At 40.9% G+C, this 24637-nt stretch overlaps 1 protein-coding gene across 3 annotated transcripts in view; it reads left to right on the forward strand.

Annotated features, from left to right (window-relative positions):
* PCNX4 (pecanex 4) overlaps window positions 1-24637 on the forward strand; it is a 150477-nt gene that overhangs the window by 103306 nt on the left and 22534 nt on the right. For all 3 annotated transcript variants that reach the window (XM_089676543.1, XM_089676544.1, XM_089676545.1), the window contains 3 exons: window positions 10918-11018; window positions 12803-12925; window positions 14656-15019. In XM_089676543.1, the coding sequence (XP_089532669.1) occupies window positions 10918-11018; window positions 12803-12925; window positions 14656-15019 (588 nt within the window). The remainder of the gene's footprint in view (window positions 1-10917; window positions 11019-12802; window positions 12926-14655; window positions 15020-24637) is intronic.

Here is a 24637-nt window from a genome sequence, read left to right on the forward strand (position 1 = left end):
CCAGATCAGTACCAGGGTATCACTGAGCAACTGGAGAGTCAGAGGTGCAACCTGGCGTCGTTGGATGGATCGAAACATGATATTCCAGAGGTGTTCTATTGGATTTAGGTCAGGCGAGTGTTGGGGTCATTCAGTGGTATCAATTCCTTCATCCTCCAGGAACTGCCTGCATACTCTCGCCACATGAGTCCGGGCATTGCCGTGCACCAAGAGGAACCCAGGACCCACTGCACCAGCCTAGGGTCTGACAATGGATCCAAGGATTTCATCCTGATACCTAATGGCAGTCAGGGTGCCATTGTCTAGCCTATAGAGGTCTGTGCATCCCTCCATGGATATGCCTCCCCAGACCATCACTGACCCACCACCAAAACAGTTATGCTGAACAATGTTACAGGCAGCATAATGTTCTCCACGGCTTCTCCAGACCCTTTCAAGTCTGTCACGTGATCAGGAGGAACTTGCTCTCCTCTGTGAAAAGCACATGGTGCCAGTGGCAGACTTGCCAATTCTGGTGTTCAATGGCAAATGCCAATCAAGCTCTATGGTTCTGGGCAGTGAGCACAGGGCCCACTAGAGGATATTGGGCCCTCAGGCCTCCCTCATGAAGGCTGTTTTTGATTGTTTGGTCAGAGACATTCACACCAGTGGCCTGCTGGAGGTCATTTTGTAGTGCTCTGGCTGTGCTTATCCTGTTCCTTCTTGCACAAAGGAGCAGATACCGGTCCCGCTGATGGGTTAAGGACCTTCTACAGCCCTGCCCAGCTTTCCTAGAGTAACTGCCTGTCTCCTGGAATCTCCTCCATGCTCTTGAGACTGTGCTGGGAGATACAGTACACCTTCTGGCAAAGGCACATATTGATGTGCCATCCTGGAGGAATTGGACTGCCTGTGCTACCTCTGTAGGATCCAGGTATCGCCTCATGCTACCAGTAGTGACACTGACCCTAGCCAAATGCAAAACTAGTGAAAAACAGTCTGAAAAGATGAATAGGCGGAAAACAATGTCAGTGGCCTCCACCTGTAAAACCATTCCTGTTTTGGGGGTCACCTCATTGTTGCCCATCTGTTGTTAATTTCATTAACACCAAAGCAGCTGAAACTGATTAACAACCCCCCTGCTACTTAACTGATCATATCAATATCCCAGGAGTTTCATTGACTTGATGCTATACTCTGATTAAAAGGTGTTCCTTTCATTTTACTGAGCAGTGTGTTTGTGTGTATATTTATTTATTTATTTATTTGAACCAATGAGAAATAGTTTAGCCCTCTCTTGTTTTGCACAAGGACAAGGTGGTTTTTAGACCAAAACCTTCCTTCCTGCCTAAGGTGGTCTCTTCTTTCCACCTCAATTACGACAATCTTTTTTTATGTCTTATCCCAAAACATGACAAGGCAAATTGCCCTACATTGATTCAGAAAAAATGAGGAAGGGTTGTAACAGCGCAAACACGGATCTACCCCCCCTTGGACCTCAATATTCCTCCCAAGGAGATGGAGCACTAGAAGGCAGAGACCTTCCTTGACCGGGGGACTTACTGGCTCCTGTGGCTGAGTGGCTGCCCGCGGTGAGGGGAGTTGAGAGCGGAGACCGGCGGAGACAGGCGGGGACGCTGAGCCTGGACGCCGAGCCTGGTTGCCGGGAAACAGGGAGGCGCGGCTGAGACATGTGACCGGCCGCGGTGCATCCCTGGGAGGCAAGGAAGCCGGCTGCCCGGCCGGAGGTTGACAGAGACTGACAGAGAGCAGGAGAGATCCCCGTTCTGTTGGACGACCTGCTATCCCTGGAGCCCTGGCAGGGGATCGATGGTGAACCTGCCCAACAATCCAACAAAGCAGAAGAGTGTGGAGGAAAGTCCTGGAGGGTCCCCCTGAAAGGAAGAGAGCTGACCTATCGAGGGATATGGAGAGTGGAGCCTGAAGCTGTCTCACGAGAAGCGCAGGAAGGGTGAGTGAGTCTGGCGGTGGCCCCAAATATTCAAAAAAAAAAAAAAAAAAAACTGTATAGAGCTGGGAGAAAGAGAAAAGGGGGGGACCCCCAGAGAATAATAATAAAAATAAGGAGAAGAGCGCAAGGTGTAGCCAAAAGGCGCACAGAAAGGTGGGAAGACAGAGCTGGGAATTCTACCGCTATATCTTATCAGTATCCCTGTTTCTGTAAAGTATAAGTCTATGAGAAGAAAATAAAAGTTACAGAAGAAATGAAAAATAAAAGTACAAAAGGAACCGGGCCTAAGGGGACCCAAACGGGGACAATTAAAAAGTATACATCCCAGGGAAATGTGACCCCAGAAAGGCCCCAGAGCAGAAATGATAGAGAGTCTGATTTAAGTATGCAAAATAGTCCTAAACAATCACTGAAATTGGATATCAGTAATCAGCAAATATCAGAGATAGAAAAAGACCTACAAATCCCAAATAAAAAAGAGATGACAGAAATGTTTAAAGATCTGGAGAGAACAATAAAGCAAGAAATGGTAAATATTCGGAATGACCTGGGGCAGTTGTTGTTAAGGGTGGAAGAAACGGAGCAGAAAGTTGAAAATCAGAACCAGATTATTTCCGAATTAGAGAAGAGGATAATTAATATGGAAAAAACTCAGGAAAATTTGCAGTACAAGGCGGAAATCCAAGAGAATAGAGAAAGAAGGAGAAACATAAGGATAAGAGGGATACCGGAAAGTTTAAAAGGAGAAATATTGGAAGAGATGGTCTGCAAAATCCTGAACTATATAATGGAAAGGACTAATATGGAAAGAATCTCTAGAAATGGGAAACTCCAAGGGAATTATGAGAAGGACAGGCCGAGAGACATACTTGTAAAATTCTATGAAGTACAGCAAAGGGAAAGACTCTGGAGGAAAACTAAGGGAAAATCAGTTATAAAGTATGGAGAAATGGATATTCAAATATATGCAGACTTGTCACTAGAGACTCTCCGGAGGAGGAGAACTCTGAGGCCTTTGCTGGAACAGATGAAAAAACAGAAGGTGCAATATAGATGGGGAGTTCCGGAGAGTTTAATAGGATGGAAAAATGGAATAACAGCCCAATTGAGGTTCCCAGAGGACTTGAGAAATTTTTGTGATAGACTTGAAATGCAGAAAATTGAAATAAATGGTTGGGAAGAAGATTCTGGGGGAAATAGATTAAAAAGAGGGGAGGGGTGGAGGCGGGTGGGGGGGGGGGGAGGAGGGACGGGGAGGGTGAGTGAAAAGGAGAGGTTTTTTTTTTTTTTTTTTTTTCTCTCTATCCTTGCTCCCATCCCGTTGCCTTTTTTTTTTTCTCCCTTGTCCCTTCAGCCTGACTCCTTTCTTTTCTTTTTTCAGAAAGTACAAGTAGAGAGGAGGTCAAGGGGGGGATTTGGAGGGAGGGGAGGCCGTCCATGGGAGGAGTAAAGCCCTAAGGATTAAGTCAAAGGTGGATGCTGCCTCCACAAATGACGGTTAGGCAAAGTGAAGGCCTAAAAAGAGGGGAGAGGGGGGGAGGGGGGAGGAGGGAAGGGAGGGAGAGGGAGTAGACTGAGGGGTGTATGGAGAGAGGGGGGGAGGGAAAAGGGGAGAGAAAAGGGTAGAGGGATAAAAACGCTCCATAGGAATAAGAAAGAAGAAGGAAAGGAGGAAGAAGGAGACGGTAGAAAAAGAGTAAGATGGAAGAAATCCAATATATAACCTATAATGTAAAAGGGCTAAGTTGTCCAGGAGAGAGATTCAGGTTATTTAAAGAACTCCAACATAGAAAATCCTCAGTGGTATTCTTGCAGGAAACACATCTAGAGATAGAGTCAAAGGTTAGACTGAGGACTAGATATTTTCCAACATGGTTCTATGCGGATTCACCAACTAAAAGAGCAAAAGGAGTTGCTATAGGATTCGCAAAGAATATAAGGTATGAGCTGGAGGAGAGATTAACGGATCCGGAGGGAAGGTTTTTGTTTTTGAGAGGTAAATTACAGGGAATTGAGTGTACAATAGCAAACATATACAGCCCAAATAAGAAGCCGGAGAGGTTTATGAGAGAAGTGTTGAGGAGACTGATGGATTTTAAAAGTGGATGCATGATAGTAGCGGGCGACCTAAACATCTGTATGGACCCGCGGATGGACACCACTTCCTCTGTGAGGAGGGAGGAAAGCAAATCTTTGAGAATGTTAAAGAAATTGATGCATGAGTGTCAGCTGGTAGACATCTGGAGAATTAGGAATATGAAGGAGAGAGATTATACTTTCTTTTCGCACGTTCATGAGACTTATTCTAGACTAGATTATATATTGGTAGAACATCGAATGATAGAGTGGGTAGTAGAAGTAAAAATTGAAGGAAGTACCTTGTCAGACCACGCCCCAGTTGCAATGAAGTTGAGATGGGGTAGAGAAAGGAGAGAAGGTTATGTATGGCGGTTGAATGAGGCACTTCTCTTGGAGGAAGAGATTGGTCAAAGAATTGAGAGGGAAATTGAATGTTTTTTTGGAGAGAATGAAACAGAGGGTGTCTCGGTTGCAACGGTGTGGGAAGCTCATAAAGTTTATATCAGAGGTCTACTCATTGCAATGGGAGCAAAAAAGAAAAAAGAAAGAAGAGAAAAGATAAATAGATTATTAAATGAAATATATGATCTTGAACAAGTGCATAAAAGGGAAAGATCTAAGGAGATAATGCAGATGTTAATAAAGAAGAAAGAAGAATTAGAGAATGTAATGGAGGAAGAAAAAAGAAGAATCTTTAATAAAATAACAAGTGAAAGATATAGATGGTGAGACAGGCCGGGAAAGTATTTAATGAGAACTTTAAGAAAAAAGAAAAATAGAAATTATATAGAGAAAATAAGAAATCCCAAGGGGGAATTTGTACATTCAACCAAGGATATTGCTAGAACATTTAAAGAATATTATAATGAGCTGTATAATATTATACCCCAGGATACGTTTAAGAAAATCGAAACAGTAAATAGAGGGGAAAGAAAGAAATATCTAGAGGAGGCAGGCCTACCGAAAATTAAAGAAACACAACTGAACTCTTTAGAGGCAGAAATAACTTCAGAGGAAATAAAAATAGCATTAGAAAGCATGGCGGGAGGGAAAAGCCTAGGTCCGGATGGATATACGGCCAAATACTATAAAAAATATAAAGAGCTTTTAATACCCAAAATGAAGACCTATATGAATGCCTTGGGGAATGGGATGGAGATGAGGGGAGAGTCTTTACAGGTGAATATAGTATTGATACAGAAGGAGGATAAAGATCCCTCGCAATGTGCGAGTTCCCGTCCAATAGCGCTGCTGAATGTAGACACTAAAATATATGCAAAGGTTCTGGCAAATAGACTGAAAGAGCTGATGCCGGAGTGGATACATGGAGATCAGGTGGGGTTTGTCTCGGGAAGAGAGGGTAGAGATAATGCTTTGAGATCATTGTTGCTTATACAGGAGGGCAAAAAAGGGAAAACCCCAATGATACTGATGTCAATAGATGCTGAGAAGGCATTTGACAGAGTGAGCTGGGGTTTTATGATGGACACTTTGGAAACGTTAGGAATGGGAGATAGAATGAGAGGCTGGATTGGAGAGCTGTACAGAGGGCCTACCTTAATGGTAAATGGAGGAAGATCAGAGTACTTTAAGATGTCAAATGGTACAAGACAGGGATGTCCATTGTCTCCATTGCTAAATGTGCTATCACTGGAGCCCTTACTGTCTAGGATTAGGAAGAACATAGACATAAAAGGAATAAAGATAGGAGATAGAGAACATACGGTAGTGGCTTATGCGGACGATTTGATGTTCTATGTCGGAAATCCTAGAACATCACTACCAAATTTAATGAAAGCCCTGAAGGAGTACGGAGACCTGTCGAACCTGAAAATTAACCCAACAAAGACTGAAATTTTAAACATAAATCTCAAAAATAGCGAAAAAGAAAAACTACAAGAGGAATTTCCTTTCCTCTGGAGAGACAAAGAATTAAAATATCTAGGAATAAAACTATCAGCCTCAAATAAGAACCTATATAAAGCTAATTATATCACGTTATTAAATGAAATGAAGGAGGAGTTAAGAAGAGTGGGAAATGGAAACCCATCATGGATAGGTCGTATAAACTTGATAAAGATGGTAATTGTCCCCAAAGTATTATATAAATTTCAAATGATCCCAATCAAACTCCCAGAGGCAAATTTTAAAGAACTGAGGAAAATGATAATAAAATGTATATGGAGGAATAAAAAGCCTAGAATAGGTTATGAAACGTTGATCAGAAGTAAAGAAAGAGGAGGAATGGGGGTACCAGATTTTAGGAGATATTACAAAGCGGAGATCATTGCAAGAATCTTCGACTGGATTCATAAGCCGGAGAAAAGTTGGGTTAAAATCGAGAAAGCACTGAGTGGAATAAGTTTGAGTAATAGTATATGGGTACCGGCACAATATAGAGAATTAGAGGAGAGCACAAGTATGTACACTTTAAATGTTTTAAAAGAATGGGATTTATTACACAGACAAAAGGGGTGGGTTTTTAATTCACAATTAATACCACTTAGGAACACAAAATATTTTATGCCAGGTAAAGATAGTATAGCAGGGAAATGGATTATAAAACAGGAGGCGCAATTGAGAGATATAATGGTAGGAGAGGAAATTGGGTCATACAAGAATATGGAGGAAAGAAAGGGTGAAGTCTTTAATAAGATGGATAGATTAAGATATTACCAACTGAAGAATTTTTTTGATAACCTTCCAAAGCCTATAAGAACTAGAAAAAATTGGAATCCATTCGAGAGAATTTTTGAGTCACGGGGAAATGGTAGACACGGAATGGCAAAAATACACAAGATACTAATGGAACTTGACAGACACAATATTAATGCACATAGTGAAATGGGAAAGAGATTTGGGAAGAAAAATAGAGGAGGAGGAGAAGAAGATGTTCACATTAATTCACGAAAATATTAGTATGAGGGAAGTGGAAATAAATTATAAATGTTTGAATAGATGGCACATCACCCCCTACCTGGAGCACAAGATGAATAGAGAAATTTCACAGATGTGTTGGAGAGGCTGTGGAGAGGTGGGCACGTGGTATCATATTTGGTGGGAGTGTTCAGAAATACAGGTGTTCTGGCGAAGGATAGTTCACTTGATAAGGAAGATTACTAAAATCAATATAGGACTAGATCCAGAATTATGCCTCCTCCATATCTCAGAACTCCCAGTGAAAGCTTATAAGAGTTCAGGGATATGGTACTATTTAACCGCAGCAAAAAGCCTAATACCCAGGTACTGGAAGAAAAGAGAAGTGCCAACTGAGGAAGATTGGAAGGGTAGAGTAAATCAGATATCCGGGACAGAAAGATTGTATTATATGCATGAGGACAAGCTCGAGGTTTATAACAAAAAATGGAAAGGATGGGGAAAATATAAAGAAATGGTGAAATAGATGAAGTGATTATGCTCCTGGTAGTCGGTTTAGAATTGGATTCAGGAACAACAGAATTATATGGAGTAAATGAGAGAAGAGAGAACGTGGAGTGTGGGAGGGTAAGGGAAGGAGGGGAGGGAATGGGGAGAGGGAGGGGGGGACGGCAAGAAAAGAAGGTCATATATATAGGAATAAATTAAATATGTTTTTGATAAATGTTTTAATAGAGATGTTGAAATGACTTGTATATGAAGTGAAAAAGTAATAAATATTTATAAAAAAAAAAAAAGAAAGTACGCGCAAACACTGCAAAGTCCTGGGAAATGGTAGTATGGGGTGATCGTGGGATTAGTGGCTACTGTATGAAGAGCGTAGAATTCCGTGTGGCACTGAGGGCAAGGCTTCCAAATAAGCTGTAGCAACTTCTGTAGATGAGAAAAAGGAGAGAATCGCCTCTAAGTGCAATAAGTCTTTTAATTCAAGTCTAAATGTAGAAACACTCACAAGTGTGAAGTAATCATAAGCTTAAAAACCGTGGTTAACAATAGTTAATGGTGGGGTGGTAACCCGGGTGAAGAGCCGTCATCTTACTGCGATGTGGAGAGGTCAGCTCTCGGCTGGAACAGCGTGGTGGCCAGCCGGCGTGCACGTCCTCCCTCAGAGCCGGATGGAACGCACGCTGGAACGTAGAGGCGGCGTGGCCGCGATGACGTCAGCTCACAGGGTGCACTGCGACACGTTTTGGAGCATGCACTGGCCGTGGAAAGCGGAAGTGCACTCCTTTTTCAAGCAAATTCTCAAATTGCCCTACATTGCCTGGATGTAGTCAGAACTGTTAGAACTCCCTGTCAGGCTTTGTTTGCAATTAGTCTCTGATTTGCCTGTGGGCCATTGTAAAGGGTATCCTGCTTTTTCACTCCACCATTGCCAGGTGGATCAAGCGCCTTATCCCCAGGTTCTATGCTCTTAAGGACAGAATTTCTCTTTTCCCACTCATAGTCCATTCCACCAGGGCAGTTGGTGTCTTAGGCTTTTCAGCATTGTCTTCTTCCCAGATTTACAAGGCCACCAAGGCCATCACCTGGTCCTCTGTTTACTCATACTCTAGTTGTACCAGGTGATACTCAGGCCTTGGCTGAAGTGAGCTTCGAACACAAGGTAGTTCAAACTTTTATCCAAGAGTTCTGTTTGGGTTCTTTTTTGTGGGCCTTTTGGCAGTACTGTTTTGCAGTGTTGTTGCCTACCCATCAGTTTATCGCTTGGAAACATCCCATGGTCTGTGAATACAAGTCCTGCGTCCAGAACTGTACCATTAAAGTTGACCTCTGGGCACAAAATCTTTAATTGAAATACATAGATATATAATTCTACGGTCACATCATACACTTTCACTTAACATCAGCATTGTAATAGCAATACAAATAGATATTTTTGACATTCCAATATATTAATTACTTGAAAAATCTCCTTTCGTGTTGTGAGCGCTGCCTATCAGCTAGACATGTCTTCCCACAACTTCTTAGATCCCCTGCATACTTTGCAGCTTCTCCTTTACAGTTTACATTTAATTTCTAAGTACTGTATATTCCATGATACCATGCTGTCTGCAACCAATGATTCCTGTTTTGACTGAACCTCCTGAAACTCCTCCTTTCAGCACCCCTGTAGCTCAGAAGGAAGGATTTGTGAATTCTGTGCTACAGCAGTGACTTCTCGTAGGGCATAGTGTATATGTGTCACAAAATTCAAGGAAGTAAATGTGCGGGGATCTTCACAAAGTAAGCTTACAAACTTTAAGGCCAATCAGGTTAACTGCTTCCCCGCCACCCTATAGCACAAATACTTCTACAGGGAGACAGGGCTGCGCAAAATCACGTGTATATATACACGAGATTTTGTATTTCCGGGTAGGGTGCCCTACCCTCACCACCATTGGCGCTACAGCTGTCAATCACCGGGTCCCGGCCGGAGATTCCCCGCCGGCAAACGGCAATCTCCAAGTATCACTGACGGGGGAGGGGTCTGTATGTAAACAACACAGATCTCTCCCCTGTCAGCTCCAGCGCGCTGTTTTGTATTGCTCTGTATAGCAGAGCAATACAAAACAGCATTCCTCCTTGGTAAAATACACACGGCACACAGTAAAACACACACAGCAAACTGTTAACCCTTTGATCACCCAAGATGTTAACCCCTTCCTGTCCAGTGCCATTAATACAGTGTCAGTGCTTTGTATTAGCACTTATCACTGTATTATTGTCACTGGGGATGTCCGTGACAGTCAGTTCCTTCCAGTGTCAGAATGCCCGCCGCAGTCCCGCTATAAGTCGCTGATTGCCGCCATTACTATTATAAAAAAAAAAAAAAAAAAAAAAAGATTCCAGTATATATACACCGGCATTTGTAGACGCTATAACCTTCATGTAAACCAAATAATTTAAATGTATTGGAATTTTTTTTAGCAAAGACATGAAGCAGAATACATTTTGACCTAAATTCATGATGAAATTAGATTTTTTTAAATTTTTTTACTAGATGTTTTATAGCAAAAAGTCTAAAATGTTGTGTATTTTCTTTCAAAATTATTGGCCTTTTTTTGTTTATAGAGCAAAAAATAAAAACTGCACAGGCAAATCAAATACCGCTGAAAGAAAGCTCTTTTTGTGGGGTAAAAAGGACATAAATTTCATTTGGGTGCAGCATTGCATAACCGTGCAATTGTCAGTTAAGTATCGCAGCGCCTTATTGCAAAAAATGATCTGGTCAGGAAGGGGGGTAAATCCTCTGGAGGGCAAGTGGTTAATAGCAGTTGGCTAGAAATAACTGAAATATAATGTGGAAATGAATATATGATTTTTCATTTTGACCATATATACTCTTTAATATCTCTCTGCCTGTTTGGAAGATTCACACTCTCTCTTCGACCTGTAATTATTGTCTTTGGGTTTGGAAATGATTCAACATCCAAAGTGTTACAGTTGTCTCAGGACAAGAATAGAGAGGACACCTGTTTTGGTGTCTAAGGTGATATTTCCTTTCACTTGAAAGTTATTTCCTCTCACTTATAGTTGCGTCTTTGGTACATAGAGAAGAGAATACCCCCCAATGGGACAAATACAGTTGTTTTAATAATTACATAATGTATATTTGTAACTACTGTATCTGTCTGGCTCTAGATGCACTTTCAGCCTTGGCTGGACTGAATCATTCAACTTCTTATATTGTACATTTCAGGGACTTCTGCATTGAAATTTACAAACCTGCCCGTGGACTCACACTCTTCTGATATATTCTCTGTACTGAAAAATCTATCCAGTAGAGTTACTTAGAAAGGCCAAGGCAGGTGCTAGGAGCTGGGAAGTCAGATGCAGGAGTCTTATTATTGATATCCCCCTGGGGTAAAAAATTTAGAAGATGATGCAGCCCAGTGAAATCTACTCAAAAGTAAAATAGCAATTTCTGAATGGACTGACCCTTTTACTTTGTTCCTATGTTTTTTTAGTGTCTCCTTTAATGATGGCAGCATACCTCTCTCTGGATGCTTCGCTGTATTCACTGCCTTCAGTATCAGCCTGCATTGGACTCACAAGGGCTTACAGGATGGTAAGTGGGTGACTGAGTGGTGTGAGATACATCTCCTATTTTCCTTCTGGCAGTTGTCTGAAATATTTGTGTTATAGATGTACAATTAAATTTTTTATTTTTTTTTAATTCATGTTAAACACAATGAACTGCTCCAGGAAGCATTGTAACTGTGCTCACCTGGGACATCCAGCTCACTGTACCATTCTGCCTCTGTCACACTTGCAGTCCTGTTGCTGGCGGCCATTCATTAGCATTAAGATTGTTACAAGAACAGGAAGAGTACTTACCTGCTTCGACCTCACTGGCCAAGCCGTATATTTGCAGTATAATGCAGAGTTTTACAGTTTCATTAAAATGGTCGTAAAGATTAATCAGAGGTTTTTAGGTACTAATATTTGGTTCAGTACAGGAATTATATCAGATTGAATAATGTATTACGGATAATCAAAATGTATTACTGAGCAATTTGACATGAATCTGAGAAAAACAACATAGATTTAAGGGACTGTCCATAAGGTATATAGTTTACAAAAGAAATGTTAAAAAAATGTTATTAGAATATGCGTGATATAATAAAAGTGCAATAAATTGGTCTATTTTATTTATTTTACTATCGATTGTTCAGTTAATAGATGTAAGGGCTTGCATACACAGGCACTTACAGTATGGCCAAGCACCATCCATTCCATGCACCATTTGAAAGTAAAGATGAGCTGTCTTGAGTTCATTAAGGCGAATGAGTAGCATTTTTGCAATGTACCTATGTGCTCTCAATTGAAGTGAAATGCCAAGTTATATTATGAATATTCACTGGTCCCCTGTACACATAAGGTGTGCTGCTTGTAGGGGTCAACTCTATTCCATCTGCTACAAACAGTGGAGTGGGCAGGGGTTGGTGACTACCACAAGCCATAATTGTGTCCCTTCACCAGAATATTTGACCATTTACCATCTAGAACGTTTACCAGATTTGTTTCTGTTATTGATAAAATTTAGAACATTTTATACTTGAGTAATCTCCAAGATATGGAAACATAAATAAGTCTATAATGGGCTAAATGGATATAGTATACCATTGACAGGCCCTGCTGTTGTGTCTACTTGTTGAAAACTAAGCTACAATTTATCTTTTGCTCGCTGAACTTGGATTAGAAGTTCAGGGGTTAGAAGTTTTATCCAGTTTTTATTGTGGTCTTTAAATCCTGGTGTAGATATCACCTCATTTCCTGTGATGACCAGAATTTTTTCAGGGACATGGACAGTGGTAAAGGCACTTTCATTTGGTACATTCTGAAATTTTTTGGGGTGTCCAACCCTGACTACCATCCCCTCTGAAGAGCTATAGGGAAGCTAAAAAGCACTTAATTATTCCTATTCTTAAATTGATTTCTGGAGACTGCTACCATGGCCCCTTCAGTCATAGGATAACACTCCCAGCAAACATGGACATCACAACATCATATTGCTATACTTATTCTGGTGTCCTCTCTCTCATCTAAGCCCAGAGTATAAAAGCTATGCTTCTGGTTAATGATCTGTTATAAATGTTTTGAATCTCCACAACACCTTCCTTCCCTTCGTGCTTAAAAAAGATTTTATTTGATTTTGATGCTGGCATTTTGGCACAGGTTTCTTAGTGCTGATTATTTTGCAAATTTCTTTCCTCTCTTATTTTCTAACTACAGAGATTTTGTGGCTGCTGTGTTATTTGTGTCTCCTTTTTTTGTGGCCATATATGAAAGGTTTAGAATTATGTGTAGATTATTTTAGTGGTCATGTGCAAGGTGTTTTTTTTCCTCTAGATATGGCAGAACACAGAAAATGCCTTGCTGGAGATGGTCACGGTATCAATTGTTCAGCTCTTTATTTTTAACACAACTGTCTGGTGGAATGTTGATCTGGATACAGGAATAAGGCTTCTTTTGGTAAGTGTCAGACTGGTACTTTATACTAACCATACCTGTATTATGCATATCAGCATTACCATGTGTAAATATAATTTAAAGTGTATGTAAAGCAAAAAAAAAAGTTATGTTTTTCAGTTTACCAGCTCTTAAAGAGGAGCTCCACTCATCCTGTCAAAAAAGAAAAGTCAGCAGCTACAATAACTGTAGCAGCTGACTTTTAAAAAACAGCCACTTACCTGTCCCTCAGTCCCGCGGTGTGTCCCCGGCAACCCGTTTCACCGGCCGTCCTGTATTCCAGGAGACCGACATCTTCAGTGTGGGCACCCGGCTGTGACAGCTTGCGGCTTCACAGCTGGGTACCCACTGTGCATGCGTGAGTAGCGTGTGCTTCATAAATGGTCCTGTAGTCTTCTGGGACCTGTCACGTGTCCCAAAAGACTACAGGGAGGGAGGACACCTTCCGTTTCCGATCGCCTATGTGATCGGACCGCAAGTGGGAACGAGTACCTGTCGGGTACCCCCCCCCCCCGCCCCTAAAGGTGCCAATCCTTAATGGGGAGCAGTCCTTAAAGCAGAAATTCCCCTTTTGGGTGGAGCTCCACTTTAAATCAGGTGGCTGCATTTCTTTTCTTTTTTTATCCCAAGTGGTGTTTCGGCTAGTAACATGACTCCTATCATAGGGTGACAACACTCACTCTCTGTACTGCAAGAGCCTGCAGCCTCCCATTGCTTTCAATGAGGCTTCCTATTAACAGCTAATGACAGAAACCCTGGGGTTCTGGCAACTAATCGCAGACAGGGTGCATTCGAAAGTGTGAATGTACCCTAAAAAAAGATTTTTTTGCAAGTAAAAGGAAATATACGTGTCTTGCCAGAATTTCAGTGTCTTAGCAATTTCCTGCACGCTCAACTCATACATCAAACAATGCTATATGTTTTCCCACCTATCTTCAATAAACTACAAAGGAAATCCTCCCAATGTAATGGAGATGAAAAGAAGAGGAGTTTGTATTTAAAATCAGAAGCACAGCCCAAGGTGACAACACTGTTCCCTCTATAGATACAATACAGGCAGTGATCACAGTAACTCCAGTATAGGACTTGTGTTACTGGCAGGATCACTAGGTGAAAATAAAAGGGAAAAAACAAAATAATTGAACTAATGCAGCCACATTTTTATTTGTGGGTTAAGATATGCTATAAAAGAGAAGTGAGAGGGTGGAATCCCTCACATTGCTAAAGTCATGGCAGTGTGTAAGCAACACATGACCACGTCAGATCATTGATAGTATTGCAGCTTACCTGTCATTAGATGTGGTGGGCGCATGCTTGAGATCTGGTGATGTTATTTCTTGCCCAACGCAGAAAATGCAGAGGAAGAAGCTGGCCACTGATTATGTTAGCTTTAAAGATGGTGGCATGGTTTGACCAGAGGGGGCAGATCTGTGTGGGGAAAGGAAGAGAGAGCAAAATGGGACTCAAGCAACAATGGATTATATGTTTTTAGTTTACCATATTGTAATCTGTAATGCTGGTGCTTTCATAGTAGGAGGAGGAGGAGGGAAAGGTCTGCTACAAGGTGGATTTCACCATTGTCTCCCAAAGAGGGCACCAGAATCAACTGGCCAACATCCAGAAACTCAAATATGGTTATTTGATAGATCTATCTTATTTTGATGAAATTAGTCATATACTCTTTTGGTAGATAACTTCAAATATAGTTTTACCTCTGTTATGACATTTTACAGGTTGCTGTAATACGTGATCGTCTATATCAGCTAGTCTCCAAACTTCAGTTTGCTATAACTGTTTTATTGACATCCTGGACTGAAAAGAAGCAAAGAAGGAAGTCGACAAGCAGCCTAATTACAATAAACATTATTTTCTTCCCATTGGTGCTGACCTTCATTATCCTGTCAGCTCTGCTGTCCTCTCCATTACTGGCGCTTTTCACTCTCCCTGTGTTCCTGGTGGGATTCCCCAGACCCATTCGCAGTTGGCCTGGTGCTGTAGGTGCTGCAGCCTGTGTGTGCTCCGATACAGTCTATTACCAACAAATGGTCCCAGGCTTTGCTGCAGCTCTGCAATCTGCATTTGTTTCGGGAAGTTTAGGTAAGTGTAATGATACTGTAGAGAAGATGTCTCAGTGACTTTTTGGTCAATGTTTTCTAGGTCTTGGTCTTTGTCTAAATATGGAGATGCTATAGAGAAGCCAGAACCCTGTCATTGTACTGCAAGGCAAAGCAACAGATTTACTTTAAGCGGCCCATATAGCAGCATTTAGTAATCTGCTCTGTTTGCAGCCACAAGCAAAACTGAGTTGTGGGGAGCATTTGACTCCTTCCCCTCTGTCACATGTGACAGCACTGGTGCTTGGATCACTATGGTGATCGGGTATTGGCACCACCATAGTGTAGGAGAGAGGGATCAGCCTTGTGTAATTTCCAACTGGAATCCATATGGGATACACACAGGCTTTTTCTCATGACTCCCAGCAATGGGGGAGTGATAAAAGCAGAGTATAAACTTCTGCAGAGGCTGTTTTAAAGCTGAACTTCAGGTTAAATTCATATATGGGAGCTTTTAGCTTCCTAAGGATTTGTATGTCTGTCTATTCAGTTCTGAACTCTACAAAGCTTTTTCCACATAGCACAGGCATAGGGCAGTGAAAAGAGAGTGCAGTAGACTGATGAGCTCTTCTCTACGCTCTCTCCTCCATTCGACATGTGCCTTGTTAGCAAGCACTGCAGCACAACTGACTTGCTGCTCATGCTTTTTCTCACTCTCCTAGTCTCCCCTAGGCTGTACAGGGAACTTCAAAAGGCTGATGCTCCACCCCATCATCCATTCAGAAAAGGCCCATTTCCCAATATGTAAGGCATTCTGTGATTGGAGGAGGTGCAGAGGTGAATGTTCTAATCACAGCACACCTTGAAATTGTGGGAGAAGTGACTAATACAAACATTAGTTCCCCAGCCAATAGATGCTATATTACTTAAAGTGTTTTTAAATCCAAGAACAATTGTGATAGTATTGCAGCTTACCTATCCTTGGATGTGGTGACTGCATTTGTTTTCTTTTTTCACCCTTTAATTTTCCGTTATTTTAACCTAGTAAGTCATTACTGGCTTCTTGTCCTAGGGTGACAACTATGCTGTTCCAGGAGTACATAACACCTCCCTCTTTTCTCCATAACAGGGGGAGGTGTTTTGTAGTCCACGAAGATAGCCGGGAACAATGCTAATTGCTAACAATTCCAAGGCATAGAATACAGGATATGATCAGCTCACAGGATTTATAGCTGGAAGAATAGTTTTTTTGCACTTGTCAGACAAATATAATAAACCACTTTCAATGGTATATTTAAAATGCCAAAATAAGAGTAATTTCTTGTTAAAGTTTACATCACACGTTAGGTTTATAAGTGCCTGCTTTCCTGCCTTCCACACTTTTGTGTGACATAGTCATTTTAATGCAAATCCATTAGCCATCTGAAATGTCAGTGTCCATCTAGTGTTAGCATAATCTTTTACAGTGCTGGACAGTGCCGGGCTTCTGACATCAACCAATGTGCATAGTTTAAAGTTTCTTTACCACAGTATAGCCTGTGTTTTGGGTCTATTCCCCATAACCATGAATATTTTACTTGTACATACCGGTCTACAGAAGGTAACGGAGTATACAAGTGAAACTAAGAATTAGACCGGCCAGCACACTGTTGTTTGATGAAAGGGTTTGACTTTCATAATTATGTTGTTTTCCAAGTGGTTTACTTGTGTTTCCATGGAGTGTTGCCACAGCACATGGAGAAAGTATGGCAATCAGGCAGGAAGTGGCACTGTTGTGTTCTCAGACATGTTCTCAATGCTAGGAATATCAGCCACTGATATTTAATTACACACAGCATTCCTGTCACGTATGTGTTATTTCTACTTTCTTCCCTGCCATATAATAAAAAGAAATAAAACTATTTGATGTACAGTTAGGAGTTACTGTCATTAAATACATAATTAAATGTCCTATTTGAACCACTCAAGAAAAAAAAAAAATCAAATGAATATGTTGCAGTGTAGGTGCTTACGTACTTTCCTACCAGAGTATTTTCTTTCATAGTTAGTGGCAGGGTGGATTTGATTTAAATCACTAGTCAGTAAGGCTTGATTTAAATCATAGTTTTCTACATAGACTAATTCTTGCTGGTATAACTTTAATATGCAAGTAGATGAAGATTTTTAGAATAACAACTTTTCATATTAGTTTTTTATCCCCAGTTTAATAGGTTAATCATTCATATTTGGACAACTTTTCTGTTGTATTTAGGAAGGAGAAAAATAATCATTACCTTAATAATAACAATTTAAATAGATTTATTCAACTGAAACAATAACATTACAGCATATGTTATTTGCTTAAACAAACATCCATGTTTGTTAACTAATTTGGTTAAACAAAATATATACATTTTAAGAAACTTAGACTGTCAGCCCCTTCCTCCTCACACTTAGTTTCACTTTCTTCTTGTGCAGATCTATTCCACTCCAAACAATCAGAAAAATATTGTTTCTATTCTATTCACTGAACTTCTTGAAACAGCACTGAAGGGGTTGATTCTGTATTCATAGGTTTGTAGAAGTTAGGATTAAGGTCTTTTTCTTAATTCTGTTCATGTTATAACATTTTTGCTGTGAAGAAGAGGCATGTGATCTCCACTGAGTCAAATTCAGTTTTGAGAACTGCAAAAGTAGACCGAGCATCTGTGATAATATCTTGTAGGCAGAGAAACTGCCCAATAATCTTACAAAAACCTCTGGAAGAGCATGACATTGTGAATGGATTCATGGATTTTATTTACCAAAAAAATTAAACATATACAGCCTTATTCTACATAATTAAAAAACTAATCTTTATTTCATGATGGAATAACCTTTGGATGGTAATATATTTTCCTCAAAAAGCATTTTATTTAAAAAAAAATCTGATTTAAATAAAAAAAATCCGATTTTTTTTATTTTTATCCACCCTGGTTAGCGAACATGTTTTACGAGAAAGTATTTTAAACCCCCAAAATAGATTTGCTGAAATCAGAGACCCTGTAGAATAAAATGGTGGCAGTTGCAAATTAATTTTTATGTCGCACGGTATTTGTGCAGCTGTTTATTAAACACATATTTTCAGGAAAAAGTACGCAAAAAATGTAATGCACACAGCCACAATATATATTTATATGTAATACATAACTATATTTATATATAAATATATATGTGTTGTCAGTATCAGAGGGGTAAACATGCTCTTAGCAGACAGTTCAGTAAACTTAAAATCCGCTTTATTTATCAGCGAACAGAAAAGTGAGAAGCTTTGTCTTCAGATTCAACTCAAGCAAAACAGGTAAATCTTCCAATCAGTACAATACAGAGTCTTTAGTTATGAATAGATATTTCACAATTTAACACTTCCGCGCTATGTATATTCAAATGTCACTTAAAGAAACAACAAAAAAGCAGTCAGCACAGTATCACAGGTATCAATACATAAAACAGAAAATAGCGCCGTACCTTTTCTGTTTTATATATTTTAGTTATGAATAACTTTCAGTGTTCCAGCTGCAGCACACAGTATTTCAAAGTCTCTGTTAGAGGCCAGTCAGACTATGGAGACTTCCAGGCTGCATTCAGGGCTCCTCACTGCAGACAGCAAAACTGCCATCAACCACCCTCTCTGACCAACTGCTATATAAACAAACTTGAAGGGGAATTACCTACCAAAGATCCATTATCTCCTGCACTCAAAGACTCAGATCAAACAGGCGTTAGTGACAAGCAGCGTGTTGTGTGTTCATCCGCTGGTGATCAGAGGTTGTGCAGCTCTATCATGAAGCTGGGGAAGCTTAATAAAACTTAATAAATCAAAACTCCATAATTTCCACAGAAAAGTCAAACTTTCACCCTTGAAAGTGCAGAATAGCACAAACCTTTTCAATAATACATACACACACACCCTCCCCCGCAGTCTCATACTGCTAGCATAATGTCCACAATAAAGTCCCAAATCCAAAAATATAAAAATACAAAAATAAAAATTATGCAAATGATAATCCTCGCTCTCCAATCTTCCAACTGTGAAAATGTCCAAATCTTCCCTTCAATCCAAAAGCACCTCAAAAAAATAAACTAGATATAGTGCATTATCTTTCATAAAAATTATGGGTGATATCATGCAACCACACTAGTGATATAAATAAACTATAAAATAGACATCACACATGTGAAGTGAAAATCAACACACCACTTCACTAGTGGTCCTGTGAAACAACCACTGCAATACGTGAAATGCCACAAATAAGTGATCAGTGAAAAAATTAGTGCCAAAAATAGGTGCCACCACTCTGCATATAGGATAATATACAATTACCCTCTTTTTGCTTTCAAAGCATTCTGGAATTCCCTTATACCAGATATAGTTGCCTTCACTGGGAGTATGCTTTCCTTTATATGAGTACACAAATGGATTCCCTTCTTCATGCAGCAAAAAGCATCGGGATCCCCGTTCCTCACAGGACAGATAGGAGCAGACTCAGTGGAGTAATATATAAAGTATACACAATTTTATTTAGCAGCTTACATTAAAACAAATACCGTCCATCCTCGCTTATTGTCCGTTCTATGCCGAGACCACCTCAAAATGGCCGCACTGCTCCTTCCGGCTAAACGTCTGACGTCACGACCCTGACACGTCTCGTCACTTCCGACTTTTTCACAAGGGATCAATTTTATTATTAAGGAAATATACTCACAAAAAGTGATGGTATAACAGGCATAGGTAACCATAATCCAAACAGGGTTACAGGCAAATCGAAAAGGGGGGGGGGGAATGGGAGATCGGGGGGGGGGGGGATGATGGGGAATTACCTACCCTCTTCAGTTCAAGGATAGGTTCACCTTTGTTCACTTTTTTTTCTAAATTCCAGCTCCCCTACATACCAGTATAGCATTAATGTAAATCTTTTGCAAAAATGCAAAAGCTTTCCATTTATTCTACCCACCTTTTATTTTACTTTCCAAATGGATGTATAAAAAAGCTTCTCCATTATTTCTGCCTTACTTCCTGCAGATACTTTAGGGCCATGACACAGGAAAGAATTGACAAGCTGACCTGATTAGCACACACCCGGCATCCTCTACCCTCCTATTCCCCACCCACTTCCAGGTGCAAGACTATTAAATGAAATGCAATCAGTCTGTGATCACTCTTCTCACTAAATAAATAGGCATCGACATTTATTTTCCTACCTTAACTTCCATCTTGCGTAGATCATTCATTTGGCGGTATGTGCTGACCGAACAAATAACAGCCTGTGAATAGAGCTGTAGTATTGAAAACAGGAGAATTGTGTCCTGGGTTCTGTAAAGTTGCCCATACACCATACAATCATGTATAATCTCCTATAGATCTACCATCAACTATGTATTGCAAGGGCCTGCCTGATTGGATACAGAGTGAATGGGCTGATAGGTGGGTCCTCTTATTCCATAGTTCTAGCAAAGGTAAAGGAGATAGTACAGAGATTGTACAATCAGATTGCATAGTATATGGCCATCTTTATACAAGTACATAGGAGGGAGTGGACAGAGACACTCAGCTGTCAAGCCCCGTTCACATCTCTGCATAGCAGCAACTTACATTACCGCATTCATTTTTTGGGGAGGCGTTTTGGAGCATTTTCACTTGTCGCTACTAGGGCAGCTATAGAGTGGAGCGTTTTGCTTTTCTTACTGTGATTTTTGCTGCAGCACATTTCTGAAGTGCGCATTTTCTGTGCAGTTTGCCATGCATTCAGAAACACACAGATGTGAATGGACCCTCATTGTGGTGTAAACACCGATTTCACTTTCAGGCCCCATTCACATCTAGAGTAGTGGGAGCACATGTTTTAGGGCTTGTTTTTCCCAAGACACGCATAGGGCAGCCCATTGATTTCAATCGGCTGCGCTACATGTGGCTCATGGGACATTTTGGTGTGTTGTGGGTTGAGCGTTTTTTTAGTATGTGCTTTGCAGCGATTGCCACTTGTTTTTTCACATGGAAAAATGTGTGTTTGCTTCTGTTTGGTGTGCCATTAACAATTAATAGCATCGAAAGCACAACTAGTTAATGTTGGGTGTAAAAATTTGGCCATACACTATACAATGTGATTCTACAATCTCCTTTAGATTTACCAAAACTATATAATAAGAGGCGACACCATCTATCCAATCACTCTGTATCCAGTCAGGCAGGCCCTTGCACTACATAGTTGATGGATCTAAAGGAGATTGTATAGTGTATGGTGAGCTTTACAGAACCCAGAAAACAATTCTCCTGTTTTCAGTCCTACAGCTCTATCCATATAGGATGATTGCTTAGCACATACTGCTCAATGAATGGGGTATGGCGCGCTCCCAGCACAAAGACAGTGGTGTCACTGAGAGCACCAGGTCCCATTCTGATGATTGGTACCTGGGACTCCCGATTCCGGGTCACATGATTGCTGTGATAGCCTCTGATTGGCTATCACAGTAATCAGTCACTGTACAGCCCAGCCCCCTTGTTTTATTTCTCTCTCTAGGAATGGAGGAGAGAGATACATTGTATCTCTCTAACTCCTGGCATAGAGGGGGAAAAAAAATGTTTGTTAAAAAAAAAGATAAATATTAAAAAATAAAAGAAAAAATACCTAGATCAAGGTTTGATCTAGTTCAGTGCCAGGGTTAGTGTTTGGGTCAGGGTCAAAGGTCAGGAATTAAAAAATAATTGGTGTCAGTGTGTACTATTGTTCTGGGCTGTACTACAGGTACAAACAACAAATAACATACACATATATGGTATCGCTGCGATCATCAAGAGCTGGAGAATTTATTTTGGGTTGTTCTTTGGCGGTAGGTTATGGTAGTAACAAGAAACACACCGCTAAATTAATACTATTTTGGGCCAGTTTTCTTTTGATAATAGAAAAAATCTGGAGATACCAATTACCACCAAAAGAAAGCCCAATTTATCCTGAAAAAAACAAGGTATAATTCACCTGGATGTACAAAGTAGTTGTGATGATATGTACGGTTTTACGAACACATGTCAACATTGCAAAATTGTGATTAGGCATTTAGATTTGTTTTATCCTTAGGTGTGAAGGGGGTTAAAAAATACCCAGTTTTTTAGTAAAATATAAAAGATGGGGTTGCATACATTCTATGAATATGAAACCTCCCCACTACTTGCAACCCCCCCCCCCCAAATCCCTAAACACTTACTTGGCTCCTCTCTCTTCCTGGTCTTACAGGAGACTCTGAGAGCAGTGGAGGCCATAGGTTCCTGCTGCTGTTAGACAAACTCCTGTGAGAAGGGAACGGGGTGGGCATGGCCGAGCTCTGCTGTTTGTGTTTATGGATGCTCTCAGTCTGGCTCAGGTACGTGCCCACATGGGTGCCCTTTCAGCACATGGTTGGCTGAGGGGGCACCTGCAGGAAAGTGGGAGCAGACAGGATTCCAGAGGGGAAAGCAACAGTTCAATACCATTGCACAGCATTTTTTAAAAATTGCCTTTACAATCACTCTAAATTTGTTGGTGCCTGTAAAGTTACGAAAAACTATGGAACCCAAAATTGTCCTCAGCCTTTAAAATCCTTTACAGGTTATCAGTTAAACTTTAACTATTAATTGGGTCCCTAGAATTATTTCTATCACTCCAACGTTTTTAGTGACACCTCACATGTGTGATGATATTCATGTTTACCTACAGTACACTTTCGTAGTGAAGTCGGTGGTGCTTTTAATTTTATTTATTTTAACACTTTTTGAAAATGTTTTCCTTTAACTTTATTGCTTTCACAAGTGGGATAACTAGCCCCCTCTCTGATAGCATGGGTAGGTGACAGGTTCCCTTTATGGAGAGGTGACAGCATGTTCCTGCATCGCATACTAGCACATTATGAAAGACTTACCTTATCGCTGACAGGGCTTCTATCTTCACCCGGTCTTGCTGTCAGGTTTGCGGACTCTGGCTGCTTGATTGGGCGAGCCACGATGATGTCACGTCCCCGCATGCGCGCAGGAGTCTCGGCCGTGGCACAGAGCTTTGAAGGAACGGTACAGGTATGATGTTCCTTCAGAGCGCATGAGATGGTGACGTCATCCGCTACAGGGACACTGAATATTTCCTAAACTGCATGTTTAGGAAATATTCCTTGTAACTACAGGTAAGCTTTATTATACTCTTACCTGTAGCTACAAGTGTCCATTTGGAGTTTGCTCCTGCTTTAACCTTGAATACATATATATATATATATATATATATATATATATATATATATATACCTCGTTCGACAAGGAAATTAAGGAGACTATCCATTTCAACAAAAATCTTCTTATGAAACTGTATTTTCATTTAATGTATTTAACTCATGTTATATACATCTTTGTGTAGACATCCAAAAACCCAGAGACTGCTGATGGGTGCCACCATTTTGGATGAGATGTCAGCAGCCCCAGCAGATTGAGAGCTGTCACTCATTTTATACCCTATAGTATTCCTCTTTGCTCCTCCTCCAGCAGCTACATAAAAGATGACATAGTAAGGTGAAGGGAGGGGTGGAGGAAATGGACCAATACAGAAGGAAATTAGACACACCCGGGGAGAGGGCTATGATGTGCCAGGACAAAGGGAACTTTCCTGGAGCAATCAAAATTTCTAGAAAGTTGGAGCATTGCAAGTGAATTCAAATTTCTTTAAGTGGCACTAATGTGCCGCTGCCAGGTCCGGAGGAACCTAGCTGTTTGTCTGCTGTAATATCCTCTCCTGAGAGGCCAGAAGCGACTGGGCAGTCTGAGCCACTGCGTTTAGAACCCAGAATCAAAACCCGAGGAGGCCCTGGATGCAAAGGTGTCAAGGTCCTACCTTTCCTCAGACCTTGTGCTGCTCCATGTGCTGGCATCCATCTTAGGTGTCTGCAAAGCATTGTGGGATCCTTTATGCTGTCAGCCCTGTGCGGCTCCTCCCCCAGGAGGTGGCGGCTTATCACATATAAGTCTGCTGTTTGTGGCTGTCCATTGCATTCGTGTCCTGTCTGTTGCACAACAGCAAGCTCCTGTTTAGCTACTCATTGCTTTCCTGGATGCCGACTCGGCTTTGGCTAAGACTCCTCCTGGCATCTGATCCCGGCTCTGGCGACCATTCTTCCTGGCTCCTGATCCCGGCTCTGGCGACGATTCTTCCTGATCCTGGCTCTGGCGACGATTCTTCCTGGCTCTTGACCCCGGCTTTGGCTACAATTTCCGCTGTTGGACTTGCATAAACTCTTGTCTTATTTTTATATTAATAAACCTACCTTTAATTGCACCTCCTTGTGTGTCTGGCTCCTCGCTCCCTGACAAAAGGTCATCCAAGGCAGGCTAGGGAAAATGGTGTCCTCGTTCGAGGCTATTCCCTATGCCCATTTCCACTCCAGACTGCTGCAAAGGTACATTTGGAACAAAAGATTCCGGCCCTGGATTACTGCATATCTCTGTCTCCAGAGGTACTGCAAAGCTTGAATTGGTGGTTGATGACTCACAATTTGATAATAAACCCAGATCCTGAAGGATAGGGCAGTGTTTTATTCTGTCATCCCCATCATGTTGGGTGCGAAAAAGGTAGTTTCTAGGAACATTTATTACAGAACCTGGAAGGCTTACATTTCCTGGTGTGAGGTTCACAAA

The sequence above is a fragment of the Staurois parvus genome, unplaced genomic scaffold (genome assembly GCF_062004578.1).
Source record: "Staurois parvus isolate SC_StPar_1 unplaced genomic scaffold, SC_StPar_1.0 ptg000171l, whole genome shotgun sequence".
NCBI classification, from domain to species: Eukaryota; Metazoa; Chordata; class Amphibia; order Anura; family Ranidae; genus Staurois; species Staurois parvus.